Raw genomic sequence first — 14,163 nt, forward strand, 5'->3', positions numbered from 1 at the left:
AATAATAAGATGTACTTATTTTTAATTAAATTATAAGTACTGTATCTTAGTTTCTTGCAGCTTTAAGGATCCAGAAAAATACTGTAGCTTTTGCTCTTTTTATCTTAAAAAGGAAGTGAAATAAAAATGAAAACGGAAATGACTAAATCTTCAAAACGTTAAACCTAAATAAAACAGTCGGATATCTCATAAAACCAAGAAGACATAAGTCTAATAAATAATATTATTCGGTAAAAAAAGATAGCTGAGATTAAATCCAGATTTTCATGGCTTGTGGGAAAAGTTCGTGTCAAGGATGCAGGGCCTAAAGAAACTCTAAAGAGGGGTTTTACTGCACAGACATTTTACAGTATATTCGCCTATATAGCGCGTGTTGGAAACGCAGATTTACTCCAACGGAACTTAGATACAGTATCGAGAACAATTACAGTCGGTTTATGCGCGAAAAGCAGCAGATTAACGCTCCGCTGTCCGTCTTATGCTCTGAATGCTTTTGCTTTTCTTCCGTATTTAACTTCTTTAATAAAAAGCGCTGGATCGAAAAAGCCAAGAAGTGCAAAATGTAAGCTTATGTACTGAGGGGAGAAAGAACATCGGGAACAACCTTGACTAACTATAATTCACAAGCAGCAGACATTCGACACCACTTCCCCGCAGCAAACTTCACGTGTTTTTTCAAGGTAAAGTGCCATACATTTATTATGCATTTATTAGCTATTTATTCATAACACCATGTTATTCTTTTCAGGTTTCTAACCTGTGTGCATCACACATCGTTTTAATGACTAGACCCTAACCCTGCTCTGTAGGGTTCCCAGCCCAGAATAGGCTACTTCCCCCTTGGTAGATGTTGCCGACAGACCGTGGAAGTCAGTTTATACTATATACTGTAAATGAAAACAACCGACCGTTTCCAAGGTCTGGGAAACGTTACCTTCAGCACACAGTTATATAAAATAAGTACCCTGACCTCCACACACGCATCACTGCATATAAATTGAAGCAATGAATTTAAACGTGTTCAACCGGTAACGTTGAAGCACGTGAACGGGAACTGTATGGTTTTTCAATCCATCTTATCACCCCTGCTTTCGGTGTGTGTCTATATATATATATATATATATATATATATATATATATATATATATATATATATATATATATATATATACACACACACACACACACACTTTCATTTTAACCCTTGCCATATAGCACAAATTTGCAATTCAATTAAAAATAATTACACCCGAAATAATAATTTTAAATTATACCTCAGCATTATACTCTGCAGGTTACCACTCCACACAGTTAACAAAAAAAGGATTCATATTTATAACTTTAATGTTTCTAAATCTTTTATAGCATCCAAATTCTAATATACAGATCACTTTTTTACAACAAATCAGTATCAACAATAAATAAAAATATGTCATACTGTACTTTGAAGTCTTATACTGACGCCTGAGGAACAAAGTATCGGCTATCTGACAGCAGAGGGGAACACACCCCTCACAACAAATAGTACTAATTCAAAATTACACTTTATACATCGTTAAGGTAAAACATATTTTAAAATATTGCAACAGGGAAAAAAAGAAGATCATTGAAGCTGCCCATCTACTCAATTAACCACTTCACAACAAAAATATAACATTATATAGAGTAGGAAAAGCAATGTTCAGCTTCAAAGAAAAGTCCTCCTTCAGTTTGACTGCACTCTGAATTAAAAAAAAATAATCGAAAAAGACACCCGCAGAATAAACTCTTTTTAGAAAAAGACTAAACTTCAAGTCATAAAAAAAGAGAACGAGTAATAATACATTGTACAGAGTTCACAAAAACGTACAACGGGATTTAATACATTTTTGGTTTAAATCTTGTCCACCTCTTATCCATCAGATGCTGTTAAAAGCTTTTTAATGAGTTTGTTATTCTGGATGCGTGTAAACTTGGTGACCGATGGTAATTGTTTGTGTTTCTACCTCTATCCTCAATGAGAGAAAAAAATGCAGCATCAGTATCGCAGTACATCCGTCTGAACACGGCGCCGTGTTGGGGACACTACACACCCCGCTCTGCAAAACCCTCAAACCATCATTACTAATTATGATGTCATTTATTTATGCCAATAAAATCTGTGGAAATATGGCACAGGGTCTCCCAATCAGCTTGTGGTAAAACATTGCAGGACTTTTTCAAGGGGAAAAAATTTCGAGACTTTTGAGTGTAACGTTTCTGCAAATCGACACGATGGGCTGAAAAGATTAAATAAAAATAGATAGTGCATGCAGGGCTCCGCCATGCCAATGTTAATAATTCAGTGCTAATAATGCAAGGCGACCGGACATGGGACGGCGAGATCTGGACCAGAAAACTCCGCCAACGTCCGGTCGAGAAAGTGCACCAGCCCCAGCTAACACTAAATTTCCCCGGTACTGGGAGCAGAGGGATTGCCAAGGCGTACAGGATTCACAATAAATTAAACTAAGCAGCACAAACAAAACACACACAAACATGGAGACACACGAACAAAGAAAACCTGAGTGTCTTCCAGCCCTAAGGGGCCCCCGCGCTGTCGGAATACCCCCCCCCATAAACGCCCTGATAGGGGGGACACACCTGGCGAGGACCTGCTGTGAAAACGTGTCATCAGTAGCTCAATAACGGGTCATCAAAACAAACCGTATCAACAGGGATCCGAGTCCTGCCGTATTTTCATGTTCAGAAATAAAACGTTTGATCAGAATACACTATTATTTATAAGAACATACCCCCCTTCTACAATTTATTTGATGAGCTTTGCTTGTGGGAGTTTTTTTACTTACACAAAAATGGTCTGACAGCAGAACGAAAAATGATTGGTTCAGAGAGATAACTAATCAGATTACAGAGGAGGTGGGACCAACCAATCAGATGTCTTGGTCCTGCCTCCGCCATTTGCCTGGACCCACCTCCTCTACAATCTGATTGGTTATCTCTCTGAACCAATCATTTTTCATTCTGCTTTCAGAACATTTCTGTGTAAGTAAAACTCCCATGAACACAGTCTTCACCATCTCCTTTATTTTCAAATTTATTATTAATAAAATTATGCGTACTGCTTTGGTAGACAGGGTTAATGGATAAGCCCTTCTGTAAACTATTGTTTAGATACTAAGCTCCCAGTTGGAGGCAAAAATACTGCCGTGCTGGAGGAATAGTAGACAAATTGTTTGAACACCGTCACCTGGAAGCCTTTCCCCCTTCCAGCCTCATCTTAACAGGAGGGATCCTCAGAGCACCCTGGGAACCTCTGGAAAGACTGGTCCCTCACCCTCGGGGCGCTCAGAATGTAAGATGCTGCCCCATTCAACCGTCTTTGCGGACGAATGGATATTAGTTCGAACTGAGTAGTCGGGCAGCTGCAGTAAAATGGTTCTGACACCACAACACACTCAAAATAAACAGTTGCTAATCTCAGAAATCAACCCAGCAGTCTAAACGTAACAACACAGATGCTCAGAGATGGGTACACATTACAGGTACGATAATTACACCCTCAGACTCTCAGCGACTCTACACGCGGGTTATATGCCGTAACACTGCTGACTTGGCCGTCGCGTCCTCCTGACACGCGGTATAAAGGGCTCAACGTAAGAGTTGTCATTTTGTTCATTTGAAAAGGGTCTGCACTGTCCAGTCCAGTGAGATGATCTTCCTTATGTTCTTCAGACTAGTTATCTGCCAGGTATTTTCCTAAAGACACAAACACACAGGCATTAATACTTCAGAAATGCACGGCACTCTTGTTAGTGTGTGAAAATCAAACCAAACTAACTCATCCAAAGGTATATTTTGAACATCCCTGCTTCACAAAAAATGGGTTATTAGGGAAGTGGAACAGAAACAGAACATTTTCCTTCCGAAGTAAAATTCAGGTGCCACCCTACACGACCAGCCTGACTAAAAGCAGTTACTGCACTATATATAAAATAAATGTGTTCCTTGTTCAGGAAATGCTGAAACAGCATGTTGTGCTATCTAGCTACAATCTTCTGACTCTGCCCGCTAACTATACATTTTGTTATTGAAACATCTGAAGGGGGGGGGGGCAAAGTGACCTTTCAAGTGGGGTCCATGAAATGACAATCTGCCCCTGTACAGGCCCCGTGCTCATCTCAAGTCACGCTGTTTGCTCACCCGCTGCGAACCTCTTCTTGACGAGCGAGAACCTGTAGCCGGTCCCCGCTAGCTCGATGTCGCAGCCTGAAAGTGTGCTGCCCTCGCTGGTGAACTGGACCGCTAGCGGCGCAGGTTTACTGGGCCCGTCCGTCAGCTGGAACCTCGCCAGTAGCGAACCAACACCTGGGTCAAACACGGCGAGAGACACCTCCGAGTTCACGGGACAAAACGAGTGTCCGCATGGGATACTGAAAACACTGGGCTTGTGGTTCAGTCTACAGACAGAAGGGGGCACCAGCGAGACAGAGGAAGATAATTGATCCAGCGCCACATTGTGAACAAAACCCAGATCAGTTACTTTTTTAACAAGGTTCAGTGACATTTGGACTTGGATAACATGAGATAATCCAATATCTACATTTGAAACATGCAAAATGCTTCATTATTCTATTGTCCAAAGTCCTAAGGTGGATGACAATGTCGGTTTTCCACTTGAATGTAACTGTGCCCGCCCCGTCCAAAAAATTACCTCCATTCTCTGACTTCTGTGAAATATCCGGGATCTTCCACAGGATCCGCTGTTGCTCCGCATTCCTTTAAAGATGCACATTAATCAGTTAACCGACGCTGCCCTTTCCAACAGGAGCCTCCTGAAGTACTCGCCATGGGATCTGTCTGGCTCATCGCTCACCACGCCGCTGGGGGAAGTACCGCCTGCAGTTTGGTCACACCGCCATCCACGGGCACCAGGAACTGGACGTTGTTGAGCGCCGTGGGCACGTTCATGGCCTCCCCGTTGTACTTGTAGTCAATCCGGAGGTCTGTGGATGCCGACTCACATCTCCAGCTGACCGCCAGATTCAGCGGTGTGGTCTGGACGCCCTGTGAGGATACCTGGGAAGGGGACGGCGTTCGGTCACATGGCGGCACCGTGGGGGGGAAGCAGCACTTTAGCAACATATGGACTCAGTCTGGAGGCGGCCATTTTGGACACCCTACAGAGCAGGGTTAGGGTCTGATTATTTAAAAACGCACACAGGTTAGGACCCTGAAAAGCAAACACTTATCTGAAATGATGCACAACTGACAGCAGGGACAGCTGGAGCAATTGGGGTTAGGGTCTTGCTCAAGAGCCCAATAAGTGAAATCACTCTTCCAACACTGAGATTTGAACCAACGACCATCTGATCACAGACACAGGATTCTAACCTACTGAGCAACCCTCCGAATATAGCATATCCTATTTTTCCACATTTTCAAGGTGTAGGGAAGGTATCCTGACCGCACGTTTGGATGCAAGCTAAGGCAGGTGATGATATCGCCATAATAACGCTTGTGACCCCCTTCACTTGCTGTTGCATGCTGTCCCTCATCTTAGGGTAACCAGGGCAACAGCCTCCTAGTTCACCTTTCTTTTGACCACACATCCACACATCACTCATCCTGCCTTCACTCTCACCTGATATTTCAGCATGTCCACATTGTAGTACGTGGCCTGGGGTTTCTGCTCAGCCACTTTCTTCAGGTGGACCATCAAGCTGGTCATGTTCACCCAGAAGTTACCACTGGATTGTGTGGCGTCACTAAGGAGGAATATATATAAACATATTATCTATATATATTAATATACTATGTATGCAGATCTAAATCTATCCATGCCTCCTTCAAGCAGGAGAAACAATCTAATTTAATTGAAAGAATTATGTAGCTATAATAAGCAGAAGGTAAAAATGTATAGAGACACTAATGTATGCATATGGTTAATGTATGAGGTGCCTACATACATGTGTTAGACTTGCCTCTTTGAAGGGCTTCCTTTTGTAAGCAAAGTTATTTGTGACAGCAGATATCAGTAATAATCATTTTAGTAGGTCTGATGATATGGGACATTGTTTCAGGGCTGCCCTGATGTTTAGAGCAGGGAGGGGAAATGTCTTGTTGCTGATAGTGCGGTATGAGTGGAGCAGGATAGTGAAGTGAGCGTTAATGCACATTTACCAGCACAGCAGCTGAGGGTTAGGGAGAACGTGCTCCAGTCGGCCGTAGTTGGTTATGCTGAACGTTAGGACGGCTGGGGAGGGGTTATTAGCAAAGTGCCTTGTGATCCCGGCCGGGAAGGACAGCACCATCTCCCCAGTGATCTTCACCACACACCTTTGGGGGAGGAGGACAGCCAGAGAGGGGGGGGGGGTAAGAGACTGCTGCCCAGCCTGAGCTCATGGGGGGGAGGGGAGGGGAGGGGAGGGGAAGGGGAAGGGGGTTTCGCAAAGCTACTTTGAGATCAGCCACGTTCCAGCGAGGACCTGGAACGGGCCGCTTTCACAGGTCCAGGAACTCAGGCTGCCATTTATATCGCAGTTAATGTCAAAACGATAAATGCTGCCCTTAAACCTCCAAATGGCAAATCACGAAAATTAAATTCTGTGACAGGTACATACTACGGACCTGTATAGTGTTTCCCGTGACATTTTTTTCAGCAGACACGTTAATCCAATTTTTTTTTAAGAAAGCAGGGTAAGATGACTCTTAGAGCGACTGGAGGTAAGAGCCTTGCTCTGGGCCCAATGGTAAAATCAGTCCAAGCACAGGATTTGAACCAGTGACCTTCCGATTACAGGCACAGCATCGCAAGCTAACCTGCTGAGCCACACATTGCCCCCTATTTAAAAGTCAAGCACCCTGGGACCCTGGGATCACAGAGGCAGTCATATGAATTATAAGTGAAATTGGTGTGGGGTTGAGGTTCATTCAGGTCTGAATGATTATGCAGAGACTCTCCATCTTCACAAAGAGAAACTCCAGCCCTTGTCTGTCATTGTCTGTCATTCTGCCCCTTTGTAGCCTTCTGGTGACTCCAGCAGGTCAAGTCAGTCTTCAGAAGAGGTCATTACCAGGTGCAAATTAATACTTCACATATCTTTACTGGGGGGGGGGGGGTGTAACTACAGTTTCACTTTGTGTCATGCATTCAAAAAGCAGTCATCAATGTCTAACATCAAACATCTATCATCACAGAGACCAAAAGTGGAGGTCTGGTAAACAAAGGGTTACAATACATCAACTCAACTGTTAAAATGTGCCCCTAAACCAAACCATAGTGTGTTCTGTGTTTTCATCCACTGAACTCTTCCCAAATGGTTAACCAGGGTGACTAGTGGACGTACTTGCTTGGATCTGCCCCCTTGAAGTAGGCGTTGATGGTCTCTGTGAAGGCAGCCGCCACAGGGAGGGTGTCCTGGGCACCCATGGTGAGAGGACTGGGTCCTCGGGAACAGCCTGGAAAACAGCAGCAGACGCTCAGTGCACTCCTCCAACCAGCAGGGGGAGCCATATTAACTGTGTGAGAGAGCATCACAGCAAGCAATACCTGATGTTTGAGGATGGATAAATAAGAGATATGATAATAACAACCGACAGACAGAATACAGACTGAGTATCGACACCCCCGAGACAATCAAGTTAAAATGGTAGTTTCAGTGTCTATATTCTGCTAACAATGAGATCCTGTTAGCAATATGCTAACAGCGACGCACCATGACCTAAACAGCAGAGGGTCACGGGGCCAAGTCACAGAAAGACCTGTGGTATAAAAAAGACAAGCTGAAGCTGAAAAGAAGAGCAGCAGCATGCAAAAAGAACGGACCAGAAAAAGCGTTGTGATGTCAGGAGATGAAAACAGCTGCGCTGTACAGAAAAAGAAACGTAATGAAGGGGGGATAAAGAAAAAAAAGACAGGGGAAGGAATGAGTGCGTGAAGGAGATGGATGGAGGTGAGGCAGGCAGGGGCGTGAAGACGAGGCCCAAACGTGTGCAGTGCACCAGGACTCGACTTACCTTCAAAGGTTAAATAAAACTTCCCTCTGTCAAACCATACCAGCGAAGGCTGGTCATTTTCTGTTGGGGGGTGGGGGGGGGTTTGAGGTGGGATGGGGGGGGGTTGGGGACAGGGAGAGAGAAGGACAACAATATGAGTCACATGACAGATCTACTGAACGTCAGGGAGGGAGAGGACAAGCAAGCCTGTTTTTTATTGGGAGGGGCTGGGAGAGGCACATGTTCCTTAGCTGGTGCTGTGACTGGGGAGGGGCTTGGCGGAGCATGGTCAAGCAAAACAATTAGGGCTGAGGATAGTATGGGGGACTTTGAGCTGATGTAGGGTCAGATTCCGGGAACTCGCCCATAGCTGTCTCTGCTGCTCTCCTGAAATCACTAGCTAACACACACACACACACACACACACACACACACACACACACACACACACACGCACACACACCAGCTGTTGGTGCCTTCCGAGCTGAAATTCAAGTTTCATGCGTTTCATCGTCATTCAAAAGCTGGACTGAGGTGCATCTGCAGACCACCCCACGGGTCCACAGGACACTGGACTGCCTAGCAGGGTCACGGTTATGCTTCTTGGTAAGTGGTCGAACAGAGACATGAAGAAGCTGACTGCAGCGCATAGCGGGAGACACTAGGGGCAGTGTGGGGCAACAACAGGAAGGCTCATTCTGCTGTGTGCTGAGGGGGAACAGGAAGGGATGGAGTACAAGTGGGAGGAGGAGGAAAGCGTAGGAGATCAGTGCTGTTTACAGATGGATAATAGAGGAATGAGTCTGGGGTTCTGTTAGACATGCAGACCAGCTGGGTGAAAAGGGAGTCGGGTGCGAGGGTCGGGTGGGGGGGGGGGGAGCTCAGATAGTGTATAACGCCGTTAAGACAGCAGTGTGTATCCCAAACGCCAGTAACCCGTCTGCCAGGAGCTCAGCCTTGATAGGGTCAGAAGCTGCTCTTATGCTTCCAGAAGCAGGTGACAGATTTCATACTTCAGGGAGACGGTGGCTGGATGATTGGGGGTCCTCTCCCCTCCTTAACCACCCCCTATAATCCCTCATTCCTCACACTGCGCCCCAGCTATTTACACACCACACCTTCAGAAAACTACGGTAATACTTACAGAAGGGACAAGACACAAAACACACAAATCTGAACCACTGAAACCTTTTAAAAAAAGCTTCAGCTACACACATGCCTATGCGATTAGTCTGCTACACCTTACTTCCTGTTTACCGCGGTGTTTCACCATGAATACAGATCGGAGGGAGACGGCAAGAAAGTCGTGACAAGTGGCCCGAAATCAGCCTTTGTGGCTCGCTCTGTGTGGGACGGGCCGCTCTGGCCAAAGGACCAATCAGGTAGAGGCCTGAGGAGGCTGAGGTGGAACACGGGGGGGCAGATCACTGGTTCGATTTCAGTGCTCAGAATTTCTGCTGGCCTGGGCTCGGACCCCAAGCTCCACTGTCTATATGTGTGTAAGTCTTAAAAAATGAGAGGGATATATAAAATGAGACATTCCAATGTAAAGTCTGTCCCCGGGTTAAGAACGCCTGACTTATAGACACCCTGTACTTGCAAACGTCTATTAGGTGAAAGTCTATTAGGTGAAAACTTCAAATGAAATAAAATGGTTTGTAATAATAAATGCACACACTACTGACAGCGCAATAAACGATGGTGCACATGTCGATGGTGCACATAATCGATGGTGCACGTCAGGCTAACAGAGTTATCTGCTGTTCAAAGGATTCAGAGTTTCTTGATTTTCAGTCCATTGACTGCAGTTATATCATCTTTCCAATTCACGTTAATGAAAACAGAGCACAGCTTCAGCAGTTCATTGACTTCTGGTACAGTACAGTATATAGCTACTTTTACTATTATTGTACAATTATTATTATTGTTATTATGTATGTATTATTACTTAGGGAGCGGATCTCGTTCGTCAGCTGGGGAATGTCTGTACCCGTCCATGTACTTGGACAAAGACAAATGGCTAATGAAGCTTGACTACTTTTCAACCCCGGGCTGCCCCTACTGTATGCAGCAGGGGGAGGATCCGCAGAGCAGAGGGGAAAAAAACCGTTGGAGCCAAAGAAAATGACAGTGAACAGAATCACAGTCAGAAACACAAGGAGTGAGTGACTGTGCTGAGGCAAACTCCCTGATGTTCATGACAACAGAACAAAACAAACAAAACAAAACAAAACTGCAAAATGGAGGAAACAGATGCACAAAAAAAATACTGAAGGGGTGGAAAAGGAAAGAGATGATGGCTGTGAGGTATTAGGATCATTCACTACAATAACAGCCAATATTTTTTTTAATACTGATTCTCAGAAAACCACTTGGGAAGGTTTAAAGTCTGACCCTCCACTCAGCACACAGCCGACAAAACAAAGAGCGATTCTGATTATGATTTGTAGGTTATAATCCTGTAAAAAAGTTATTAAAATAACGAAACTGTTACAAGGTGACCTAAAAGTCAAGTGTGCCCACCACTGACTAAAGAAAATCAATTTTTTTAAGGTCTCTAAACAAAAATATTGGAGGATAGCAGAGATTTTCCATATGAAAGGACCATATTTTTAAAACAACTACTCTAAATGGGTCGGAGACAACCAAACTAACAACTGAACTAAATCCCTGCATTGACTGGAGGGACCCAAATGAAAGGCAGCACTTTCTTGGAAGAAGGAAATCTCAAATATGTGATATCAGCAGGGTTTGATCTGGCACGATTTCCAGACTTTAGGAAGCCTTCTCTGGAAAACACCACTACACAGCAGAGGAACACACACACAGCCTCAACGCCAATATGCTGCCACAACTGCTGAACTGCAGAAAAATACAGTATTTCCAGGCACTCATTTCCCAGTCGCATAGTGTGCCTGTTCTTCTGTCTAATGTGAAATGTGTTGTTTGTTCTGTTCTGCTATGTTTGTGGTGTTATGTTTATGTTCTGGTCTGTTACATTGTTGTGTTATGTTTATGTTCTGGTCTGTTACATTGTTGTGTTATGTTTATGTTCTGGTCTGTTACATTATTGTGTTATGTTTATGTTCTGGTCTGTTACATTATTGTGTTATGTTTATGTTCTGTTCTGTTATGTTTGTGGTGTTATGTTTATGTTCTGTTCTGTTATGTTTGTGGTGTTATGTTTATGTTCTGGTCTGTTACATTATTGTGTTATGTTTATGTTCTGGTCTGTTACATTATTGTGTTATGTTTATGTTCTGTTCTGTTATGTTTGTGGTGTTATGTTTATGTTCTGTTCTGTTATGTTTGTAGTGTTATGTTTATGTTCTGGTCTGTTACATTATTGTGTTATGTTTATGTTCTGGTCTGTTACATTATTGTGTTATGTTTATGTTCTGTTCTGTTATGTTTGTGGTGTTATGTTTATGTTCTGTTTTATTACATTGTTATGATATGTGTATGTTCTGTTACATTGTTATGTTTATATTCTGTTCTATTACATTATGTTCTATTATTTGCTGTGTTATGTTGTGTTTGTTATGTATGTTAGATAGGTAGTACTCTTCCTTTGGTCTCCCCTCCCCTGAAATTTTGAATATTTGGATAGGGATTTCCTTTTGCATTTATTATTCCAAAATCTCTTTTCTAAGCACTGCAATGTATGTCCTGTCATGAATGTTGCACCCTGGGGTAGGAAGAACATAATTTCGTTTCACTGTGTATTTGTACATGGTTGGCATGAGCTTAACTTGACTTGATGAGAACAATTTCCAAGCAAACATCTTTAGAGATACAGCAGCTAAAATAAAAGGTGAGGATTTGTTTAGTAAATAAGAGTACATCTGGGCTGAGGATAAAGACGGTATTTAGTGGATGAAGATGGCTAACAAAACGGGACAGGAAGCGGTGCCCACCTGACACGGCACCCGTGGGCTCCCTACTGACGGTGGGCGTGGTGGCGGCGCTCAGCGAGTTGGTGGAGGAGATGGAGGAGGTGCTCTCTGCCCGTGCCAGCGGGGCCAGGGGTGGGGGGCTGCAGGAAGGGACAGGGGGGCAGAACACTGGGGCCTGAAGGAGAAAACAGGACAGTGGTTGGTTTGGCCCTGGATGGTGCTTGATACACCAGTGTGGGTTCAGCAACCCTGTGAGTCACATGACAGGAAGCTTAAGGGTAAATAGATAGGGATTTCAAATATTTTTATGTGGGTGCTACCCTCTGGAAAGGAAAATATTTTGAAGGACATGGGAAGCTCTTACCCCTTCCCCCGCACTGGGCTTCCCAAGGGGTACTGATGGTCTTGAGGGGGGTCTTGGCGGGGGAGGGGGTGGGGCAGGTTCGCTGCCAGCCACAGGTGTGGAAGGGCGAGCCGGGCAGGAAGACCCTGCCACAGACAGGAAATCACCTTGGTTCACATCAGCTAAATATCACCCATCAGCCACGACACACATCCTATTCAACTATAAACCAGTCTAAGCTAAAACATCTTAAATTATTAACATTAATTTTCTAAGCTTGTCTCCTCTCCACCTGTTACTAAAAATTCAATATTAAAATGTTACTTATTGATCATTTTAAAAAGAGCATTCCACCTCACATTATTTAGCATAATTTCATATCCAAATAATTAAACTTCAGTTTTCTTTATTAATAACCTAGTGTATTAGAGAAAGTATCAAGCAATGTGTTTTCCTGTACTTTAAATAGAAATAAAGTGTTCAATAAGATATGGCTGCTGGTTTAACCCAGGAAATGATCACAGGGGTAGCAGATCGAGCACCATCGATCCCCCCCCAAGGCAGACGCCTTAGTCCATAGCGAGATACACTCACCGCTCTCGGGGCCGTAGCTAGAGCAGGGTTCGGGTGAGGACACCACAGCCCAGGACGTGGGAGGAGCTGCCTGTGAGGCCGCGGACCCTGCGAGGTTCTCGTTGCCTGGTGTGGCTTCCAGGCTCTTCTGATCTCCCTGGTTATTTTCAAGTTGTGGGGGAATAATGTGAACAGACAATGGGGAGGAGCTTCTGGGTTGGTCAGACTTGTCCTCCTGAGTGGGAGTGGCCGGAACACGAGGGGGTGAGTCTGGGGGCGGGGCCTGAGGAAGGGGCGGAGGCTGTTCCCCCAGAGGGTGGGGTTTCTCAGGTGAGTCATCACTGAAGCTGATCCATTTATTCTCCACCACAGCCTCCATGGATTCAGGGGCTTTAACAGGTCCAAAGATGGAGTCCAGGTCCGCAAATGAGGGCTTGACTGCTTCTGATGGCTCATCCCCTTCATTCCTCGACATCTCTGCGCCAGGAATCGCCCGGGACAGAGAACAACAAGGCCTCACCAATGATTATAAACAGCAGGTACCTGACTGTAGGTTAGGAGCCATGGGATGAGGTACAATGGGGTGGGGGTGGGGGTGGGGGGCTTACCAGCAAACACTGCGGATGGGGGCCCAAACAAGGGAGGCAGGGCTGAGACATTCTTGGGTGGAAGCAGAGGTGGAGCTGCAATGACATTTTTTGTTTTTGCGAATATGAAAGGAAGCTCACTGGGTAGGAGGGTCTGCAGCTGATCTGGGACGGAGGTGTGGGACCCATATGACCAAACTCTGACAAGTCATCAGTCAGCAGGGGAGGGGCATGAGAAGGGGAGGGGTCCGAAGCAGAAGCAGATGAGGGATCGCCGGCACGCGGACATCTCCCTGACTGAGGTGTGCGGTGTTACCGCAGACATTCGCAACATGCTCGGTGAGCGTGCTGGACAATGGCAGCTTAATCTCCACCTGAACCAAGACTTACTTCCGGCAGGAAAGTCAGGTGACTCAGTAGGAGGTGCACCCCACACACCGGGCTCGTCTATAACCGCTGAATTAGGAAAAAGACAGACGGCAAAGGCTCAGCTTCTCCTTGGGAGGCCTCGATTACGTGGATTCTTAAAATAACTAAATTTAACAGGAGGACCTAACAGCGAGGAAATAGCTGCAGTGTGTGTTTCACATGACCTTTCCCCTTCTGTACCCTGACCGTGACCCTTGGTGATCTCTAAAAGTGGACAGGCGTATTGCCTTACAGTAAGATCTGACACGTTCTTGGCCCGCTCTCAGCATCCTATAAACGTCATCTTGAACTGTCATCATCATATTAGCTTACAAATGAGCCCCAAGGCAGAGCGCTGCTGGCCAGAGCAGAGTAGGTC

At 44.9% G+C, this 14,163-nt stretch overlaps 1 protein-coding gene across 8 annotated transcripts in view; it reads right to left on the minus strand.

The window, feature by feature from the left end:
* Nucleotides 1-1,326: 1,326 nt before the first annotated feature.
* The window catches only part of sgip1a (SH3GL interacting endocytic adaptor 1a), a 50,035-nt gene continuing 37,198 nt past the window's right edge, over nucleotides 1,327-14,163 (minus strand). For 5 of the 8 annotated variants that reach the window (XM_023794569.2, XM_023794572.2, XM_023794573.2 and 2 more), the window contains 13 exons: nucleotides 13,767-13,832; nucleotides 13,398-13,472; nucleotides 12,811-13,266; nucleotides 12,238-12,362; nucleotides 11,895-12,048; nucleotides 7,999-8,058; nucleotides 7,329-7,440; nucleotides 6,163-6,318; nucleotides 5,624-5,747; nucleotides 4,856-5,058; nucleotides 4,694-4,758; nucleotides 4,183-4,347; nucleotides 1,327-3,738 (listed from right to left, as the gene is read on the minus strand). In XM_023794569.2, coding sequence (XP_023650337.2) covers nucleotides 3,716-3,738; nucleotides 4,183-4,347; nucleotides 4,694-4,758; nucleotides 4,856-5,058; nucleotides 5,624-5,747; nucleotides 6,163-6,318; nucleotides 7,329-7,440; nucleotides 7,999-8,058; nucleotides 11,895-12,048; nucleotides 12,238-12,362; nucleotides 12,811-13,266; nucleotides 13,398-13,472; nucleotides 13,767-13,832 — 1,784 coding nt within the window. In that variant the 3' untranslated portion in view covers nucleotides 1,327-3,715. The remainder of the gene's footprint in view (nucleotides 3,739-4,182; nucleotides 4,348-4,693; nucleotides 4,759-4,855; nucleotides 5,059-5,623; nucleotides 5,748-6,162; nucleotides 6,319-7,328; nucleotides 7,441-7,998; nucleotides 8,059-11,894; nucleotides 12,049-12,237; nucleotides 12,363-12,810; nucleotides 13,267-13,397; nucleotides 13,473-13,766; nucleotides 13,833-14,163) is intronic. The other 3 variants (XM_023794580.2, XM_023794574.2, XM_023794575.2) reach the window with 3 other exon arrangements.

Source organism: Paramormyrops kingsleyae, chromosome 15 (assembly GCF_048594095.1).
Source record: "Paramormyrops kingsleyae isolate MSU_618 chromosome 15, PKINGS_0.4, whole genome shotgun sequence".
In the NCBI taxonomy this organism is placed as follows: Eukaryota; Metazoa; Chordata; class Actinopteri; order Osteoglossiformes; family Mormyridae; genus Paramormyrops; species Paramormyrops kingsleyae.